Genomic DNA, 18,305 nt, shown 5'->3' with positions numbered 1-18,305 from the left:
AAAGTGTAAAGTCTAATTTACAAAACAAGGTATATTCAGGGAAATCTAGCTTCCATTCCTGTCCCCTCTACCATTACTTTCTTTCCCCATTTCTACCCTCCCCCCACCCCCCAGTTTTTAGTTCATCCTTCCATTAAAAAAAAAAAAGCAAATTGTTATAGCCATTCTCTCCTCACCTTCTTAAACAGTAGCATTCTAAACATATTTTTTTTCCATCTTGCCTTCTTCACTTAATAATATATCTTGCAGATCACTCCATAGTAGTATATGGAGGTATTCTGCATAATCAATCCCCATAATTGACTTTATTTTAATATAAACGGATCATTTTAGTTTTACTAATTTTGAAACCTCAAAGTTTCTTTGTATTCTTAATGGCTTTGCACCTAATAGTAGATATTTGTTAAAATGAAGCTTTGTTATTAAAATATATCAAAAAGTTTTTCAGACTTAGTTTACATTTTCTTTTGGCTTCATTGATTCACAATAATTATTTAACTGTAGTAATAATTTTTAATAGAGCCTATGTCCTATATGTGCTCTATATCAGAATATGAGACAAAATCAATAGAGTTAATCAGACTAGTCATTTCTTTATAAAAATCTCAATCTTAAAAGTACCACATGTAGTCATGTGTTTTGATATCATATATCATCCTAAACAAGTCTAGTATTCTTCTGATACTAATGTAGTTACAGTTTGGCTTACTAAAGGAAACATTGAAATTGTCTTAAATTTTTACGTGAAACTCTGATTATTTTTTAATAGATTTGATTTTTCAGAGTAGTTACAGGCTCTCAGAGAAATTGAGCAGAAGATATAGAGATTTCTCCTGTACCCCTTACCCCACACATACATAGCCTTCCCCATTATCAACATCTCCGCCAGGGTGGTACATTCGTTATAACTGATGAACCTACTGACACATGATTATCACCCAGAGACCGCAGTTTATACTAGGGTGTACTCTTGGTGTACACACTTCATAGGTTTGGACAAATGTATAATGACATGTATCTACCATTAGAGTATCATGCAGACTAGTTTCACTACACTGCCCTAAAAACCCTCTGTATTCCACCTATTCATCCCATTCTCCCCTGAAACTGTGATTTTTAAAGTTTAATTTAAAAATAAACTTATATTAAGACCTCAGAATTTTATTTTACACAAAATATTTTAGCCCATCCCTTTTTAAAAATTGAACTATAGTTGCTGTACAATATTGTATAAGTCACAGGTGTGCAATATAGTGATTCACAATTTTTAAAGGTTATACTCCATTGTAGTTATTATAAAAGATTGGTTATATTTCCCATGTTGTACAATATATCCTTGTAGCTTATTTTATACCTAATAATTTGTACCTCTTACTCCTCTACCCCTATATTGCACCTCCCCCTTCCCTCTCCCTGCTGGTAACCCCTAGTTTGTTCTCTATATCTGTGAGTCTACTTTTTTTTGTTATATTCACTAGTTTGTTGTATTTTTTAGATTCCACATATAAGTGATATCATACAGTTTTTTTTTTTTTTTTTTTTTTTTTTTTTTTTTTTTTTTTGTGCGGTACGTGGGCCTCTCACTGTTGTGGCCTCTCCCGTTGCGGAGCACAGGCTCCGGACGCGCAGGCTCAGCAGCCATGGCTCACGGGCCCAGCCGCTCCGCGGCATGTGGGATCTTCCCAGACCGGGGCACGAACCCGTGTCCCCTGCATCGGCAGGCGGACTCTCAACCACTGCGCCACCAGGGAAGCCCCTATCATACAGTTTTTATCTTTCTCTGTCTGACTGATTTCACTTAGCATAATGCCCTCCAAGTCCATTCATGTTGCTGCAAATGGCAAAATTTCATTCTTTATTATAGCTGAGTAGTATTTCATTGTGTATATATACCACATCTTCTTTATCCATTCATCTGTTGATGGACACTTAGGTTGCTTTCATATCTTGGCAATTGTAAATAATGCTGCTATGAACATTGGGGTGCATGTATCTTTTTGAATTAGTGTTTTTGTTTTTGTTTTTTTGGATATATACCCAAGTGTGGAATTGCTAGGTCATATGGTAGTAGTATTTTTAGTTTTTTGAGAAATCTCCATCTGTTTTCCACAGTTAGCCCATCCCTTTTAATTGAAAGTAACTGTTAGGAAATATTTCTAATAAAATTAAACAATATTGCACTTTAGAATTGGAGTCATAGGATTTTAATGTATGAAATCCACTATTTTTCTTCAATCTTTTTACTTATACCAACAGGAATTTTCTTTTTCAAAAATTTTATTGAGATATATTTAACATATAAAATTATCTTAATTTCAGGTATACAACATGAGTCAGTATTTGTATATACAGGGAAATGATCATGACAGTAAGTCTAGTTAACATCCATCACCATACATAGTTAAAAAATTTTTTTTTCTTGTGATGAGAGCTTTTAATGTCTACTCTTTCTTAGCAACTTTCAAATGTACAATACAGTATTCTTAAGTTTAGTCACCATGTCATTCATTACATCCCTGTGACTTTTTTAGGAATTTCTCAAGAGAAATTCTGATCACATCATGCTTATTTTTAGTCTCATTTTTTTTTACACTTGACCCTTGAACAATGCAGGAGTTAGAGGCCTTGACCCTCTGCACAGTCAGAAATCCACGTATAACTTACAGTTGGCCCTGTGTATACACGTTTTCTCCCTATCCACGGATTCAGCCAACTGTGGATAGTGTAGTACTGTAGTATTCACTATTGAAAAAAACCTACATTTAAGTGGATCCATATAGTTCAAACCTGCGTTGTTCAAGGGTCAACTGTATTTCCAATTTGATTTATCAAAGAAAAATTCCACCCTAGTCATTTTAACTCAAACATGGAAGTAACTAAGTCTACATTTGGATTATAGCCATCATTTGAGTGTGGACTCTTGTAGAACAATCTTCAACTAAATGTAATCTTCACATAAAAGGGAAGGAGATGTTTTGGCACTACTGTAGGACCTCTTTTTGGCCATTTAAGCTCTCTGGGTTTAATAATTCTAAAAATGATTTAAACAAGCAAAAGTTTCACTGTCATTAAGAGTATCTGATTTATTGATAACACTTCACCAACATTCAGCTTTCTATAAAAGTTACTTGATTTCTCTTTTTCTTTTTTCCTCTAGTGCATTCCACTCTTTGTTCAACTTGTTTTGGAGAGATTAACCCGAGGGGTCAAAACTAGTGAGCTTCGTACTATGTGTCTTCAGGTTGCAATTGCTGCCTTGTACTACAACCCTGATTTGCTGCTACATACCTTAGAACGAATTCAGTTGCCTCACAACCCTGGACCTGTAACTGTACAGTTTATAAATCAGTGGATGAATGATACAGATTGTTTTCTTGGGTACGTATGTGTCTTTTCGATTTTACACTGCATTTCTATTCTGGAAAGTTGACTTTTTAATATGTACATATAATAGCATATAAAGAGAGAATTTTTATATCTTAAGAAGTATTATTATTTTTTATTTATTTTTGGCTGCTTCACTGCTGCACGCAGGCTTTCTCTAGTTGCTGCAAGTGGGGGCTACTCTTCGTGGCAGTGGGCGGGCTTCTCGTTGCAGTGGCCTCTCTCCTTGCAGAGCACGGGCTCCAGGCTCGCAGGCCTCACCAGTCATGGCTCGCAGGCTCCAGAGCACAGGCTCAGTAGTTGTGGCGCACGGGTCCAGCTGCTCCGCGGCACGTGGGATCCTCCTGGACGAGGGCTCAAACCCACGTCCCCTGCACTGGCAGGCGGATTCCCAGCCACTGGGCCACCAGGGAAGCCCTTTAAGAATTATTTTTAGTGTATTGTTAACATAATATTAAATTCTTAGAGAATTAAGAATGTGTTTCAGCAGTATAATCTAGTGGAAAGAATGCAGGCTCTGAAAATTAGGTATAGCAGTTCCCCTCTTGTTTTTGACTTATGTGTATTGTTATATCTCTAGGCAACAAGAATTAAGTGTACACTTGGGTTCCATGACTATTAAGTGTCTATGGGTAACAATATTCTAAATATCGAGTCGTGTTTCTAAGGAAAGTACTGGTCTGGTAAAGATATAAAGACTCCAATGGAGCCCGTTTTCAAATGTGAGGTCAGAAGATTGTTAGTTGTAGTCCAGGTCCTACCTTGGTAGGAGAGTTTGGCTTTATGTGAAGCACTCTCCTAGCTTCACAACATAGGAAAAGTGAGATCCTAAGTAGTAGTTATAGGCCCACCTCAAGTGACCCAACACATATAAGTGACCCTGTTGTGTTAGAATTTGAGCTAAATTGCTGATTAATTTGTTCAAAACATTAGAAATAACTAGTGTTCTTTTTAAGTTTTGTAAGATATCATTTAGAAAAATTTACTGAGGGGAAAATAATTTCAACAGGAGTAGTTAGGACATTGCCAGGTGGTGGGGAGATGATGGAGGGGCTTGGATTAGGATGGTAGAAAAGGAATGGGGGAGCATATTTATAAGTTGCTATGTGTATTCTAATTTTTCTACTTGTAGGAGACTGGAATTTGTCCCTGATTTAGATTTCTTATTAAAGCTTTGAAAGGAAGAGCGTACTTTAAAAAGAAATTGTGCTTAAAGTTATCTCTGACAAAGATTTAGAGAGTAGAGATTTAGTCACTCACAGTTATAGTTAGTAGCATCTATAAGCATTTTTCCAAAAATAGAAAATCCTTCTCAGCTATTGTATAGATTGGGCATGCTTGGATTGTGCTCCCTTGTATTCTTCAGAGCCCCACTCGATAATCATCTTTTGTACTATGATCCATTTGACACCTGGTGTACACTACTAGTTAGAGGCTACATGGATGAGAAGGTCATCAGGTCAAGCACAGTTCCTGTTACAGTATACTATACTTTGACATTAGTAACTTGAATCAATAAAGCAATGGAAATAATGAAGACAAATAGAAGCTAGTAATATATTTGTCATTGGGTTTATTGTATATTACTCTCATTTTGAATTTTTTGTTCATGCCTGCAATTTTAAGTGTTATACTAATATAGAAAATCTTTTAATTCTTAATATTTTTAGTTTTAAACAATTTAGAAGAAACATTCATACAAAAATGTGTGTAATGTATATTGGTCAAACATTTTTCCTTCAGAATTAAAATTTCCTTATCCTGTTTTATAGAACAGGACATTTAATAGATTTACTTATAGCTATTACATTCAGCTTATTAGATGCTGAGTTTTTGGAGGAGCTTTTGGCACCTGGGGTTAGTATACAGTGTATGTGCCAAGATACTTTGTAGACCAATCCAATGAAGACAAAGTCTAAGGGACTCCTCATTTTTTCCATTGGATAGGAATTTTATGCTATCATATACAGGTATTCTTCTTTTAATAAAAGTTGTTATGCTAAGGCCCAGATACAGCATTTGTATTATCATAAATTGATATTACACAAGATTCACCATATTAATTGCAGACTCCCATAGGTCTTTGATGATGATAATTGGTTTACAAAACTTGATTTACATAGGATTTCATATAGTACAAAATGTAGATACCTCTGTGTAACTCCAGTGAATGAACCTTAGAATACACCTTGGACATTTCTTTTTGTAATTTCTTCAGAATTTGTTCTCATTTCTCATGTGCACATTTTTTTTCGCCTTTATAATTTGTAGGCATCATGACCGGAAGATGTGTATAATAGGACTGAGTATTCTTTTGGAATTGCAAAATCGACCTCCTGGAGTAGATGCTGTGGTGGGACAGATTGTGCCCTCAATTCTTTTCCTTTTCCTTGGCCTAAAGCAGGTCTGTGCTACCAAACAAATGGTAAACCGGGAAGATCGCTCAAAAGCAGAGAAAGCTGATATGGAAGAAAATGGTAAAGGGTTCTAATTGCAATGAATGCTAGAATTGATTGTGATTTGAGTATGTGTTTTCTTTGAGTTTTAGTCTATTTGGAAACATTAAACAGGTGTACATTTCTTGGCCTGTTACACGTTTAACAGATATTTTGGGTTTGTTTGACTTAATTATAGTAGTCGCTTCTTACCACAATTTTGGTTTCATGGTTTCAGTTGTCTAAAAATATTAAATGGAAAATTCTAGGAATAAACAATTCATAACTTTATTTATCTATTTATTATGGAAGTATAGTTGATTTACAATATTATATTGGTTTCAGGTGTACAACATACATAGTGATTCACTGTTTTTATAGATTATACTCTTTAAAGTTATTATAAAATGTTGGCTGTATTCTGTGTGCTGTACAATATATCCTTGTGCTTATCTATTTGATACTTAGTAGTTTGTACCTCTTAATATTCTACTCTATTTTACCCCTCCCTCTTCCCTCTCCCCAGTGGTAACTACTAGTTTTTTCTCCGTATCTGTGAGTCTGTTTCTGTTTTGTTATATTCATTTGTTTCTTTTATTTCTTATATTCCACATACAAGTGTGACATACAGTATTTGTCTTTCTCTGACATACTTCATTAAACATAATATCCTCCAGGTCTATCCATGTTGTTGCAAATTGCAAGATTTCATTCTTTTTATGGCTGGGTAATATTCCATCACATATCTCACCACATCTTCATTATCTATCCATTTGTTGATGAACATTTGGGTTGCTTCCTTATCTTGGTTGTTGTAAATAATGCTGCTGTGAACTTTGGCGTGTGTGTATCATTTTGAATGAGTGTTTTTGTTTTCTTTGGATATATATCTAGCAGTGAAATTGCTGGAACATACTTTTAGTTTTTTGAGAAATCTTCATGTCGTTTTCCGTAGTGGCTGCACCAATTTACATCCCCACCAACAGTGTTCAAGGGTTCCCTTTTCTCCATATTCTTGCCAACATTTGTTATTTGTTGATAGCCATTCTTACTAAGAGGGGTGAGATGATATCTCATTGTGGTTCTGATTTGCATATCTCTAATGATTAGCAATGTTGAACGTCTTTCATGTGCCTGTTGGCCATCTGTATGTCTTCTTTGGAAAAATGACTATTCAGGTCTTCTGCCCATTTTTTAATTGGGTCATTTAGTTTTTTGACATTGAGTTGTATGAGCTGTTTATATATTTCGGATATTAACCCCTTATTGTAGCATATCATTTGCAAATATTTTCTCCCATTTATAGGTTGTCTTTTCATTTTGTTGATGGTTTCCTTTGCTGTGCAAAAGTGTTTAAATTTAATTAGGTCCCATTTGTTTATTTTTGCTTTAGTGTCCTTTGCCTTAGGAGACAGACCCCTCCAAAATACTGCTACAATTTATGTCAAAGAGTGTTCTGCTTTTCTTTTAGGAGTTTTATGGTGTCTGGTTATACATTTAGGTCTTTAATCCATTTTGAGTTTATTTTTGTCCATGGCATGAGAAAATGTTCTAATCTCATTCTTTGGCATGTAGCTGGCCAGTTTTCCCAGCACCACTCATTATTGAAGAAACTGATATTCCCCATTGTATATTCTTGCCTCCTTTGTCATAGATGAATCAACCCTAAACGCAGGAGTTTATTTCTGGGCTGTCTATTCTGTTCCATTGATCTGTGTGTCTGTTTTTGTGCCAGTACTATACTGTTTTGATTACTGTAGCTTTGTAGCATAGTCTGAAATCAAGGAGCATGATACCTCCAGCTCTGTTCTCTTTTGTCAAGATTGCTTTGGCAATTCAGGGTCTTTTGTGGTTCCATATAAATTTTAGGATGATATGTTCTAGTTCTGTGAAAGATATTATGGGTATTTTGATAGGCATTAAATCTATGGATTGCTTTGGGTAGTATGGATTTTTTAAATGATATTCTTCCAATCCATGAACATGGGATATCTTTCCATTTCTTTGTATCATCTTTCATTTCCTTCATCATTGTTTTATAATTTTCAGAGTATAGGTCTTTCACCTCCTTGGTTAAGTTTATTCCCAGGTTTTTAATTCTTTTTGATGCAATTTTAAACAGGATTGTTTTCTTGCTTTCTCTTTCTGCAACTTTACTGAATTCATTTATTAGTTCTAAAAGCTTTTCAGTGGAGACTTTAGGGTTTTCTGTATATAGTATTTTGTCATCTGAAAATAGTGACAGTTTTACTTCCCTTCCAACTTGGATGCCTTTGATTTCTTTTTCTTGTCTGATGGCTGTGGCTGGAATTTCCAATAGTATGTTAAATAGAAGTGGCGAGAGTTCGTATCCTTATCTTTAGAGGAAAATCTTTTAGCTTTCACTGTTGTGTATGATGTTAGCTGTAGGTTTGTCATAAATGTCCCTTATTATGTTGAGATATGTTCCCTCTATACCCACTTTGATGAGAGTTTTTGTCATGAATGGATGTTGAATTTTGTCAAATGCTTTTTCTGTAGCTCTTGTGATGTTCATGTGATTTTTAAGCTTTTTTTTTTTTAATGTGGTGTATCACATTGTTTGATTTGTGGATATTGAATCATCTTTGCATCCCTGGAATAAATCTCACTGGATCGTGGTGTATCATCTGTTTTTATAAATTGTTGAGTTTGGCTTGCTAATATTCTGTTCAGGATTTTTGCATCTATATTCGTCAGAGATATTGCCCTGTAACTTTCTTTTTTTGTAGTGTCTCTGTCTTCTTTTGGTGGCCTCATAGAATGAACTTGGGAGTGTTCTCTTCAGTTTTTTGGAATAGTTTGAGAAGAATAGGTATTAGCTTTTCTTTATACATTTTGTAGAGTTCTCATGTTAAACTGTCCAGTCCTGGACTTTTGTTTGCTGGGAGTCTTTTTATTATGAATTCAGTTTCACTACTAGTGATCTCTTTATTCAGATTGTCTATATCTTCCTGATTGGGTCTTGGAAGATTGTATGTTTCTAGACATGATTCCATTCCTTCTAGGTTGTCTCATTTGTTGGCATATAAATATTTGTAGTATTCACTTATGATTTTTTGGTGTCTCTGTGATATCAGTTATAATTTCTCCTCTTTCATTTCTTGTTTTATTTATTTGGGCCCTCTCTCTTTTTTTCTTAATGAGCCTGGCTAACAGCTTATTAAGTTAGTTTATTTTTCAAAAAAAAAATAGCTCTTGATCTTTTCTACTTTTTTTGTCTCCATTTTATTTGTTCCCTCTCTGAAGTTTATAATTTCCTTCCTTCTTCTGACTTTGGGCTTTGTTCTTAATTTTTAAATTCCTTTAGATGGTAGGTTAGGTTGTTTATTTGAGATTTCTCGTGGGTTTTTTTTGCATTCTTTTAAACATCTTTATTGGAGTATAATTGCTTAACAATGGTGTGTTAGTTTCTGCTTTATAATGAAGTGAATCAGTTATACATATACATATTTACCCATATCTCTTCCCTCTTGCAGCTCCCTCCCTCCCACCCTCCCTATCTCACCCCTCTACGTGGTCACAGAGCACCGAGCTGATCTCCCTGTGCTATGAGACTGCTTCCCACTAACTATTTTACGTTTGGTAGTGTATATATGTCCATGCCAATCTCTCACTTTGTCCCAGCTTACCCTTCCTCCTCCCCATATCCTCAAGTCCATTCTCTAGTAGGTCTGCATCTTTATTCCCGTCTTGCCCCTAGGTTCTTCATGACCAGTTTTTTTTTTAGATTCCATATATATGTGTTAGCATACGGTATTTGTTTTTCTCTTTCTGACTTACTTCACTCTGAATGAGTCTCTAGGTCCATCCACCTCATTACAGATAACTCAGTTTTGTTCCTTTTTATGGCCGAGTAATATTCCACTGTATATATGTGCCACATCTTCTTTATCCGTTCATCTGTTGATGGACACTTAGGTTGCTTCCATGGCCTGGCTATTGTAAATAGAGCTGCAATGAACATTTTGGTACATGACTCTTTGAATTATGGTTTTCTCAGCGTATATGCCCAGTAGTGGGATTGCTGGGTCATATGGTAGTTCTATTTGTAGTTTTTTAAGGAACCACCACACTGTTCTCCACAGTGGCTGTATCAATTTACATTCCCACCAACAGTGCAAGAGGGTTCCCTTTTCTCCACACCCTCTCCAGCATTTATTGTTTCTAGATTTTTTGATGATGGCCATTCTGACTGGTGTGAGATGATACCTCATTGTAGTTTTGATTTGCATTTCTCTAATGATTAATGATGTTGAGCATTCTTTCATGTGTTTGTTGACAATCTGTATATCTTCTTTGGAGGAATGTCTATTTAGGTCTTCTGCCCATTTTCGGACTGGGTTGTTTGTTTTTTGATTCTCTTGTTTCTTGAGGTAGGCCTGAATTGCTATAAACTTCCCTATTAGAACTGCTTTTGCTATGTCCTGTAGATTTCAGAAAGTTCTGTTTTTATTTTCATTTGTCTCAGGGTATTTTCTGATTTCCTCTTTGATTTCTTCATTTGTCCATTGGCGTTTTAGTAGCATGTTGTTTAGTCTCCATATGTTTATGTTTTTCCCATTTTTCTACCTGTAATTGATTTCTAGTTTCATACTGCTGTGGTTGGAAAAAATGCTTAATGTAATTTGTTTCCCCTTAAATTTGTTGAGACTTGTTTTGTGGCCTAGCATATGTTGTCTCCTGGAGAATGTTCCATGTGCACTTGAAAGAATGTGTATTCTGCCATTTTGGGATGTAATGTCCTGTAGATACCTATTAAGTCCAACTGGTCTAATGTTTCATTTAAGACTACTCTTTCCTTATTGATTTTCTGTCTGGATGGTCTGTCCAGTGATGTAAATGGGTTGTTAAAGTTTCCTCCTATTATTGTATTATTGTCAATTTCTCCCTTTATGTCTGTTAATATTTGTTTTATATATTTAGATGCATATATGTTAACAAATATTATATTCTCTTCTTGTATCGATCCTTTTATCATTATATAATGCCCTTTTTGGTCTTTTGTTATAGCCTTTGTTTTAAAGTCTACTTTGTCTGATAGGCATATTGCTACCCCTTCTTTCTTGTTGTTTCCATTGCATGAAATATATTTTTCCATCCCCTCACTTTCAGTCTGTGTGTCTTTAGCTCTGAAGTGAGTCTCTTGTAATTGTTTATTTTGCTAAATATATGCAGACAATCACAGAATTCTTTTTTTCAGTATGTTGCATTCTTCATAATTTCTCGCTTTGCTCTCTAATGGGTTATAATTATTATGACTTGAGGGAAATTTTCTAGTAATTTCCCAGACTTTCTTGTTGAATTTCCTACTGAGGTGTAAGATGATTAATCAGTGAAAATTTCTCTTGCTGTCTTTGTTATTCTACATATATATATATATATATATATATATATATATATATATATATATATATTTTTTTTTTTTTTTTCCATGTATGTGGTCAAAACTATGGTTTCTTGCATTATCCCTAAAACTACCTTGCAGTTGAATCCAGGTGCTTCAGTATGGTGCGTTTTATAGAACTAGGTTTAGATTGATATTGCCTGGTTTGGGTTTACTCCAGGTTTCTCCTTCTAGGTTGATTTCGTTCTGCATTTACTGTCTTCCGGTTATTTATAATACTGGACTAACTGCTTGGAACAGACCAGCCCTGAAAATAGAAACTGAATCTATGGGGATATACAATTCAGCTTTCAATTTTTTTAACCCACATATAGCTAATTATTTTTCCTCTGTATTTCTATATTTTTCTGTTTCTATTAGCAGAAATGACCTCTTCATTTGAGCATTTCCGAGCAGTTCATAATCAGCTTAGTTAATTGCTAAGAGACTCAAATTCTCAGTGGTAGGTCATTGTTTTTAAAACACATGCACTGAATACATAATCATTTTATGTCATTTTTGACAAAAAAGTTAATTTGGGAATCTGTGACTAAATAGTATATTTTATATTAATGGATGTGAAGCAGCCATAGTAAAACAGTAATAGTGTTCATCTTTAGAGATAGTTAGAAATTGTTTTGAGTGAGGAGGATAAAGTCATTTTCAGTTTAGCAACTACAGTAAAGATAAGGTTTATTTTTATAATTTTACATAAAATTATTTAGTCATTTTTCCATTTCTAGAATGTCATTTATAATTTTTATTTTCTTTATGGAATTTATATTTTGTCCTTATGTGGTTTGATTCCTTTTAAATAAATAATGGATTCACAGAAGAGATTTCAAGTGATGAAGAGGAGACGAATGTAACTGCTCAAGCAATGCAGTCAAATAATGGAAGAGGTGAAGATGAGGAGGAAGATGATGATGACTGGGATGAAGAAGTATTGGAAGAAACTGCCCTTGAGGGATTCAGCACTCCACTGGACCTTGACAATAGTGTGGATGAATATCAGTTTTTTACACAAGCCCTGCTGAGTATGTTGTTACTCCCTGAATCTTCAGATATGTTTTTCATTCCATCTATTAGAAGTTGTTTTGGGATCTTCCCCCAAATTGGTTTAGATTCCCTTTAAATTTTTAATTTATTTTTAATTATAGAAATCCCCAAACATACACAAAATGAGAGCAAATAGCATAATGAAACATCCATCACCCAATCCCAGTAACCTTGATCATTGTAAAGTGGCAGGGTGAGGCTGCAGGGTATCCTCACAAAAGTAATTACAGGCAAGAGTATCTGCATATATTGTTCATCCTCTAGATATGAATGGATAAGGATTTTTGCAGAATGAAGTATCTCAGATATGTTGCTTAAAAATTGTGGCCATAAACTTATTAGCAATTCACAATCCCCATGTGAATGAACAGAGTCCATTAGAGAGTAGATTTTTACTACATAAGCAATTTACCAATTTTATACAGCAAAGGACACTAGAAACTCAAAGATTGGGAGAAAATATTTGTCATGTACATGTCATAGGCTTAAGACCCACAGATTACAAAGGCCTTCTATAAATGAATAAGACCAATAACCCAGTAGAAGAATGAAAGATATAAATGGAAAACTTACAGAATTAAAAATAAATAATAAGTCAATGAAAGCATTTAGAAAATTATTATAAACAAATTATAATGAAAAAATCCCACTAAATAGGTTGTTTTATAGTTACATCATATTTCTATGGTAGTACCATAATTTAGCTTATTTCCACTGATGGACATATAAGATATTTCCAGGTTTTTTTTTTTTTTTTACAAGCAATATTAAATTGAACATCCTTGTGTATAAAATATTGTTACTAACAAGGCAATGGTAGTGTAATATATTGGCATTATTTAGTATGCCAATGTATTGGTTGTTACAAATACCATTAATGAACCACCTCTATGATTTATTGAAATTCAGCAGGAACAAGAGGTAGAGAGTACAGGGAATGATATTCCAGAGCATGAGGAAGATAAGAGTATAAATGTGGAGACTGGAATGTGGAGGGTACACTCTAAGGCAGTTACTTCCAGACCTGGGTGTGCATCATAGGCAACAAAGAAGCTCTTAGGTCTTGGGTGGGATCTCAGGATATGTATTTTGAAAATGCTCCTCAAGAGATAGGCAGCCAGCTTTGGCTCAGTCAGCATATAGGGACCACTGCTTAAAGTCTCTGTGGAGTAGTAAAATTGTACCAAATTGTACCAGCCCTGAAATCTGGTGGGTTTTTTTTTCCTTTTTCTTTTTGGCCATGCAGCATGTGGGACCTTAGTTCCCTGACCAGGGATCGAACCTGTGCCCCCTGCAATGGAAGCAGGGGTCTTAACCACTGAACCGCCAGGGAAGTCCCCCAGTCTTGAATTCTGGACTGAGATTGTCTTTATCCCATTGCCCATTAGAGTGTTTTTGAATGTTTTTCTATAAAGAGGTGACCTTGGGGATATGATAGTTTCCTTCAGGGGTATTATCTGATGATGATGTGCAAAAAGAAGTGAAGGGGGCTAGACTCGGGAACCACGCGTTAGGAAATTACTTTATTGGTTTAGGAGTAATAGGGCCCTGGAGTGGGAGGATGGCATTTGATGGGAAAAAGCGTAGCAGTGAAAGACATCAAGAAAGCAGCACAGAATTGGATGTGGAGAGAGCATGATTAAAGATGTTAGGCATTTACAGTGGTTGACTAGGAGACTGATAGAACTGGTAATGGAAATGGGGAGATAAGGAGGGTTTGGGAGGTAAAATGTTAAATTTGGTTACAGTTGTACTGAGTTTGAGGTGAGCTATCCAAAGTAAAAGACCAGGAGACTTAGGGAAGAGTTTTGCCTAAAGGTACAAATTTGAGTTTTTGGTATAGAAGTGATGCTGAAGGAGCAGGTAGCATGAGAATTCCTGAGGAAAATGGTAACAAGTGAGTAAGGTGTTTCCCAAGATCTGGATTTTAGGCAGCATTCATAGTTCGTAAAAACCCAGGAAGAAGAGGAGATGGGGAGGGAGCAGAGAATTAGGCAAAGCAGGGATTTGTGATGTCCCAAGCTTCCTTTATAGCTCCACGTAGGTCGAGTACTAAAGTGAGTACTCAGGAGTAATCCTTTGTTGGAATAAATTTTATCACCTATTGTCTGTGATCATTTCAATGTAATTTGATTGTGTTATTAGTTATTCTCTGAAATAATAATTGTCATTGGACTCCTTTATTTTTCCTTCTCCCTCAACACACCCCCAAAATACAACAGCTGTGCAGAATCGGGATGCTGCCTGGTACCAACTGCTGATGGCGCCGCTCAGTGAGGATCAGAGGAGGGCGCTACAGGAGGTGTACACACTGGCCGAGCACCGAAGGACGGTAGCAGGTCAGCCAGCGTGATTTCTAGATCGGAGTGCATATGTCAGAGTGCCAGTATTCAGCTTGTATTTTACGAGCCTGGTGGCACCTAAATACTGTTCTAAAAATTGTTAGAGGCCAACCTTTCAAGATAATAAGGAATTATCATTATTGTATGATCTTTTTAATCATTCATGATATATTAGCTCTGTGAAACACCATGTGTTAATGTGTCTTTAGTGGTGTTCTTATTCACACCCTTATCCTATTTTGGAGCCAAAGGTAAGATGTAAAGGTTGGGATGAATCTTGCTGAGGGAGAGTTAATCAGCTGGGTCACCCACCTAAACATCTAAACAACAGAAGGGTCAAAAGCATTTTATGAATTCTTGCAGGGAGCTTGTATTCCTAGAAGTGAAATACTCTCCATTTCTATTTGTTGGGCTTTATGTGTTGGTGATTCTCGTTGATTTTCAGTTTTTGAGCTGGAGAAATTATTTTACACAGACGTTGTTATGGTCACTCCAAGAAAATTAATGGAAGATTTTGTAATTACAAAAGTATTTTAGTGGGGAACATCATGGAATAGGAATCTAGAGTTTAGAACCCAGGTTCTTCTGCTTGGATTTAGGCTTTAAGTCCTGTACAGATTCTGTATCGGCCCTCCTAATGTGAGAGGTCAGTGTGCCCTTTCAGCAATAGACACTAGCTTTGAGCCTTGTTTTTATTTTGCTCAGTTTTAGCAAATAGTCTTTCCAAGATAGAAAATATAACTACAGTCTTCCTTCGGTATCGGGGTGGGGGGTGGGGATTGTTTCCCTGACCTGCCTTGGATACCAAAATCTGAGGATGCTCGTGTCCCCTGTTAAAATGGTGTGGTGCAGTGGGCCCTCTGTATCCGTGTGTTCCGTATCTGCTGGTTCCGCATCCCCAGACACCAAGATGATGGTACTTACTGACATGGGTTTATTAAAGGCTAATGTTCAATTGGGCAGAATAATTAATACCACGATTCACATTCCTTCACAGTACTAACTCTAAAGAATCTGGCTCCTTTGAGGTTATTTCCAACTTTGTCACCTTAAATACTCTTCTCTTTCCGCACCCCCCCTTCTCTTGGCAAATGCTAGAGGCAAAGAAGAAGATTGAACAACAGGGAGGCTTCACCTTTGAAAACAAAGGAGTCCTCTCTGCATTTAACTTTGGGACTATGCCCACCAACAACTGAAAGAAGGAAGATCACCCGACCAAATGTCATCGCTACGTGGTACGTCAGCCGGAAGGAGAGGGTCAAGGGGAGCTGGGGCTGCTTTTTGTGCCACCTGCTGTGCCAGTTACTGCCTGGTGTCCGGCAGCACCCTTCTCCACCCCTGCATCCCCTTTGACCTTTCTCACCCTGAAATATATATTTTAAGCAGCTACTGTAATGTATGAAATTAAAGAACAACAAAATTGTTGGACTGCAAAGGACAAAGCTTATGCTCCAAAGGATGAATGACCAAGGTGGTTTTAGAGGATTGGATGGAATTGCACGTCTCAGGTTTTGCCATGCAGAATCAATGGATTTATGCGAATAACAGTGCCTTCTGTTGTACATGAATTATCTGAAAAAATTTTTTTGAGTGCATTGCAATTTTTTTTAAGGCATAAAACATATTTCTAGATAAATGTAAACCTTGGCTATGTGTTGACTTATTCTGCATTTCACTATGTGAATTTACTGTTAGGAAGTTAGCTACAAGTCACTCTGGTTTCAAAATCATCACTGCTCCCCTTGCTCTCCACTGCTGCTGGGGGCTTTCTTCAGGGGTTGTACAATATGCACTGGCTCTGGTTTTTCATAAGGTGTTTTTTCCTAAAGATGTGGCTTTCCTAAGAAGTGTCTTATTCTCTCTTCCATCATATTTCTCAGCCCTGAAAGGGGTGGTATTTCTTTTGAGTCAACCTATATGAATATAGATTTCATTCATAACCTAATAAGTTCAGGACTCAAAAATTTCTTGGCAGCAAGTGGCAGGGACTCTTTCGTCACTGGAATTAACAATCAGTCCAAGTATATTCTGAATCGTACTTAATTATGCAATTAATTGACAGTTATACTAAAGCACATTGGACTTTTATGAGAAAGGTGCTACATAAGCACACTGTCTTTCTGGATGGGGGCTTGCATTTTCAGTAACTTATCATTCCAGCTATGTTGGACCCGGGTCCAAAACATTTTGTAACAATACTTTTTATCTAGGAAAAAGACCCAAGCAAATCTAACTTCTTGCTTTCTCACACATCTGAATTTTCTCCTATCTAATCTGTCCTAGTTTTTATTATAGCTCAGTTTGGCTTCTTATATTTTTCAAGGGTTGGGGATAATCAGTCAGCTGCACTCTGACATGGTAATGATGCAAGATAGCCCACGATAAATATCACAGATGGAGGTGACGGCTGTTTTTCTGAACTGATTCAACACCAGAACATGGGTCACAGTGTTTTCATTCAGTAACGCAAAAGTGAGTTTTCAGAATTTAATATATTTCTGGATATGATACAGTTGTCTGTTTTTGTGAAATGTTTGCGGCTTATATTTTCTGGCAGTCCCTGGAGGAGTTTTCTCCAGGTGCTTTCTATATTACCATCCCTTGTTAATATGAACTCTTTTTAGACTTTTAGATTATTTCAGTCGTTCTTTACAGAAGTAGCCCAAGAAGCCATGAGTTTCAGAGTTAAATGATCCCCTGCTTTGTTCTGCTCCCGTCTTCCCAAGGTATTGATGCTGAAGGTGCCAGCTGGCGGTTAGAAGAGAAAGACGGCATGGGGGAGATTGTAGACATCTTAAGCTTTGAAGCTCTTCTTTTTCTCCTCATGTCCCAAATGGTTTAATTTTAACATAAGTAACATGCCTTCACACTGCACTGTAAAAGGCATGTGATTTTATTTTTGTGATGTATTGTCTTCTGCAGTATTAAAGGGAAAGAAGTGCTAATGTGTATCATTCTATCTTGCTTTTGAAGCCAGGGTAGTTGTACAGTTTTGTTACCAGCAGTGCTAACCTGAATGTGATATGATTACCTTGGAAAGGCAGGAACTCATATGAATGTACTGTAAAATAAAATGCGGACTGATTCCCAGGATCTTGAACTCCTCTGTGTGAAATGTTTTCTGAAATGTGGAGGTGCTTTATGCAGGTGATAAAAACCCATCGGTGTGTGTTTTCCTCACTCCTGGGGACCTGGAGCAAGGTGACCGTAGTGGGAGGGTAACAAGGGCTCATCAGCAACAGCTAAAGACTGGGTGTCCAAATATGAGCTGCAGAAGCTCTGAAAAAGCAAGGTCATTCAACCACATCAGGACCTTGAAGGAAAGGAAGAAATGCCTGAGGTGGAGCCATTTTCTGATGGGCTGCCATCAAATTAGGAGTGGAATGGTAAGCGCTGGCCTTTTGATTCTCAAATGTTTACCTAGCATGACAATAAGCTCCTCCTCCCCACCTCTAATTTATGTTAAGACCACACTGAACCAGTAAATTGTTAATCAGTGAAAATTCTAAAGAAAGAAAACAATGAAATTGTGTCATTTATTTAATATAGTGAATTACAGTCCAGTTTTCTATTCAGCAGGGGAGACTGAAAATTGTAATAAATTTATGGAGGAAATCAAGGAAAACTTGGCCATGTGATCAGAGACCACCAGCATTTGTATGTATGTATACATGTGTGTAT

At 36.3% G+C, this 18,305-nt stretch overlaps 1 protein-coding gene across 2 annotated transcripts in view; it reads left to right on the top strand.

The window, feature by feature from the left end:
* IPO8 (importin 8) overlaps nt 1–17,717 on the top strand; it is a 68,824-nt gene extending 51,107 nt beyond the window's left edge. For both annotated transcript variants that reach the window (XM_081250089.1, XM_081250090.1), the window contains exons 21-25: nt 3,158–3,378; nt 5,656–5,861; nt 12,057–12,260; nt 14,505–14,621; nt 15,723–17,717. In XM_081250089.1, the coding sequence (XP_081106215.1) occupies nt 3,158–3,378; nt 5,656–5,861; nt 12,057–12,260; nt 14,505–14,621; nt 15,723–15,820 (846 nt within the window). In that variant the 3' untranslated portion in view covers nt 15,821–17,717. The remainder of the gene's footprint in view (nt 1–3,157; nt 3,379–5,655; nt 5,862–12,056; nt 12,261–14,504; nt 14,622–15,722) is intronic.
* The last annotated feature ends 588 nt before the right edge of the window (nt 17,718–18,305 follow it).

This window comes from Mesoplodon bidens, assembly GCF_964165515.1.
Source record: "Mesoplodon bidens genome assembly, chromosome: 11".
Lineage (NCBI taxonomy): Eukaryota > Metazoa > Chordata > Mammalia > Artiodactyla > Ziphiidae > Mesoplodon > Mesoplodon bidens.
Note: the sequence above shows the minus strand (reverse complement) of the source record. Positions and strands in the feature narration are given on the sequence as shown.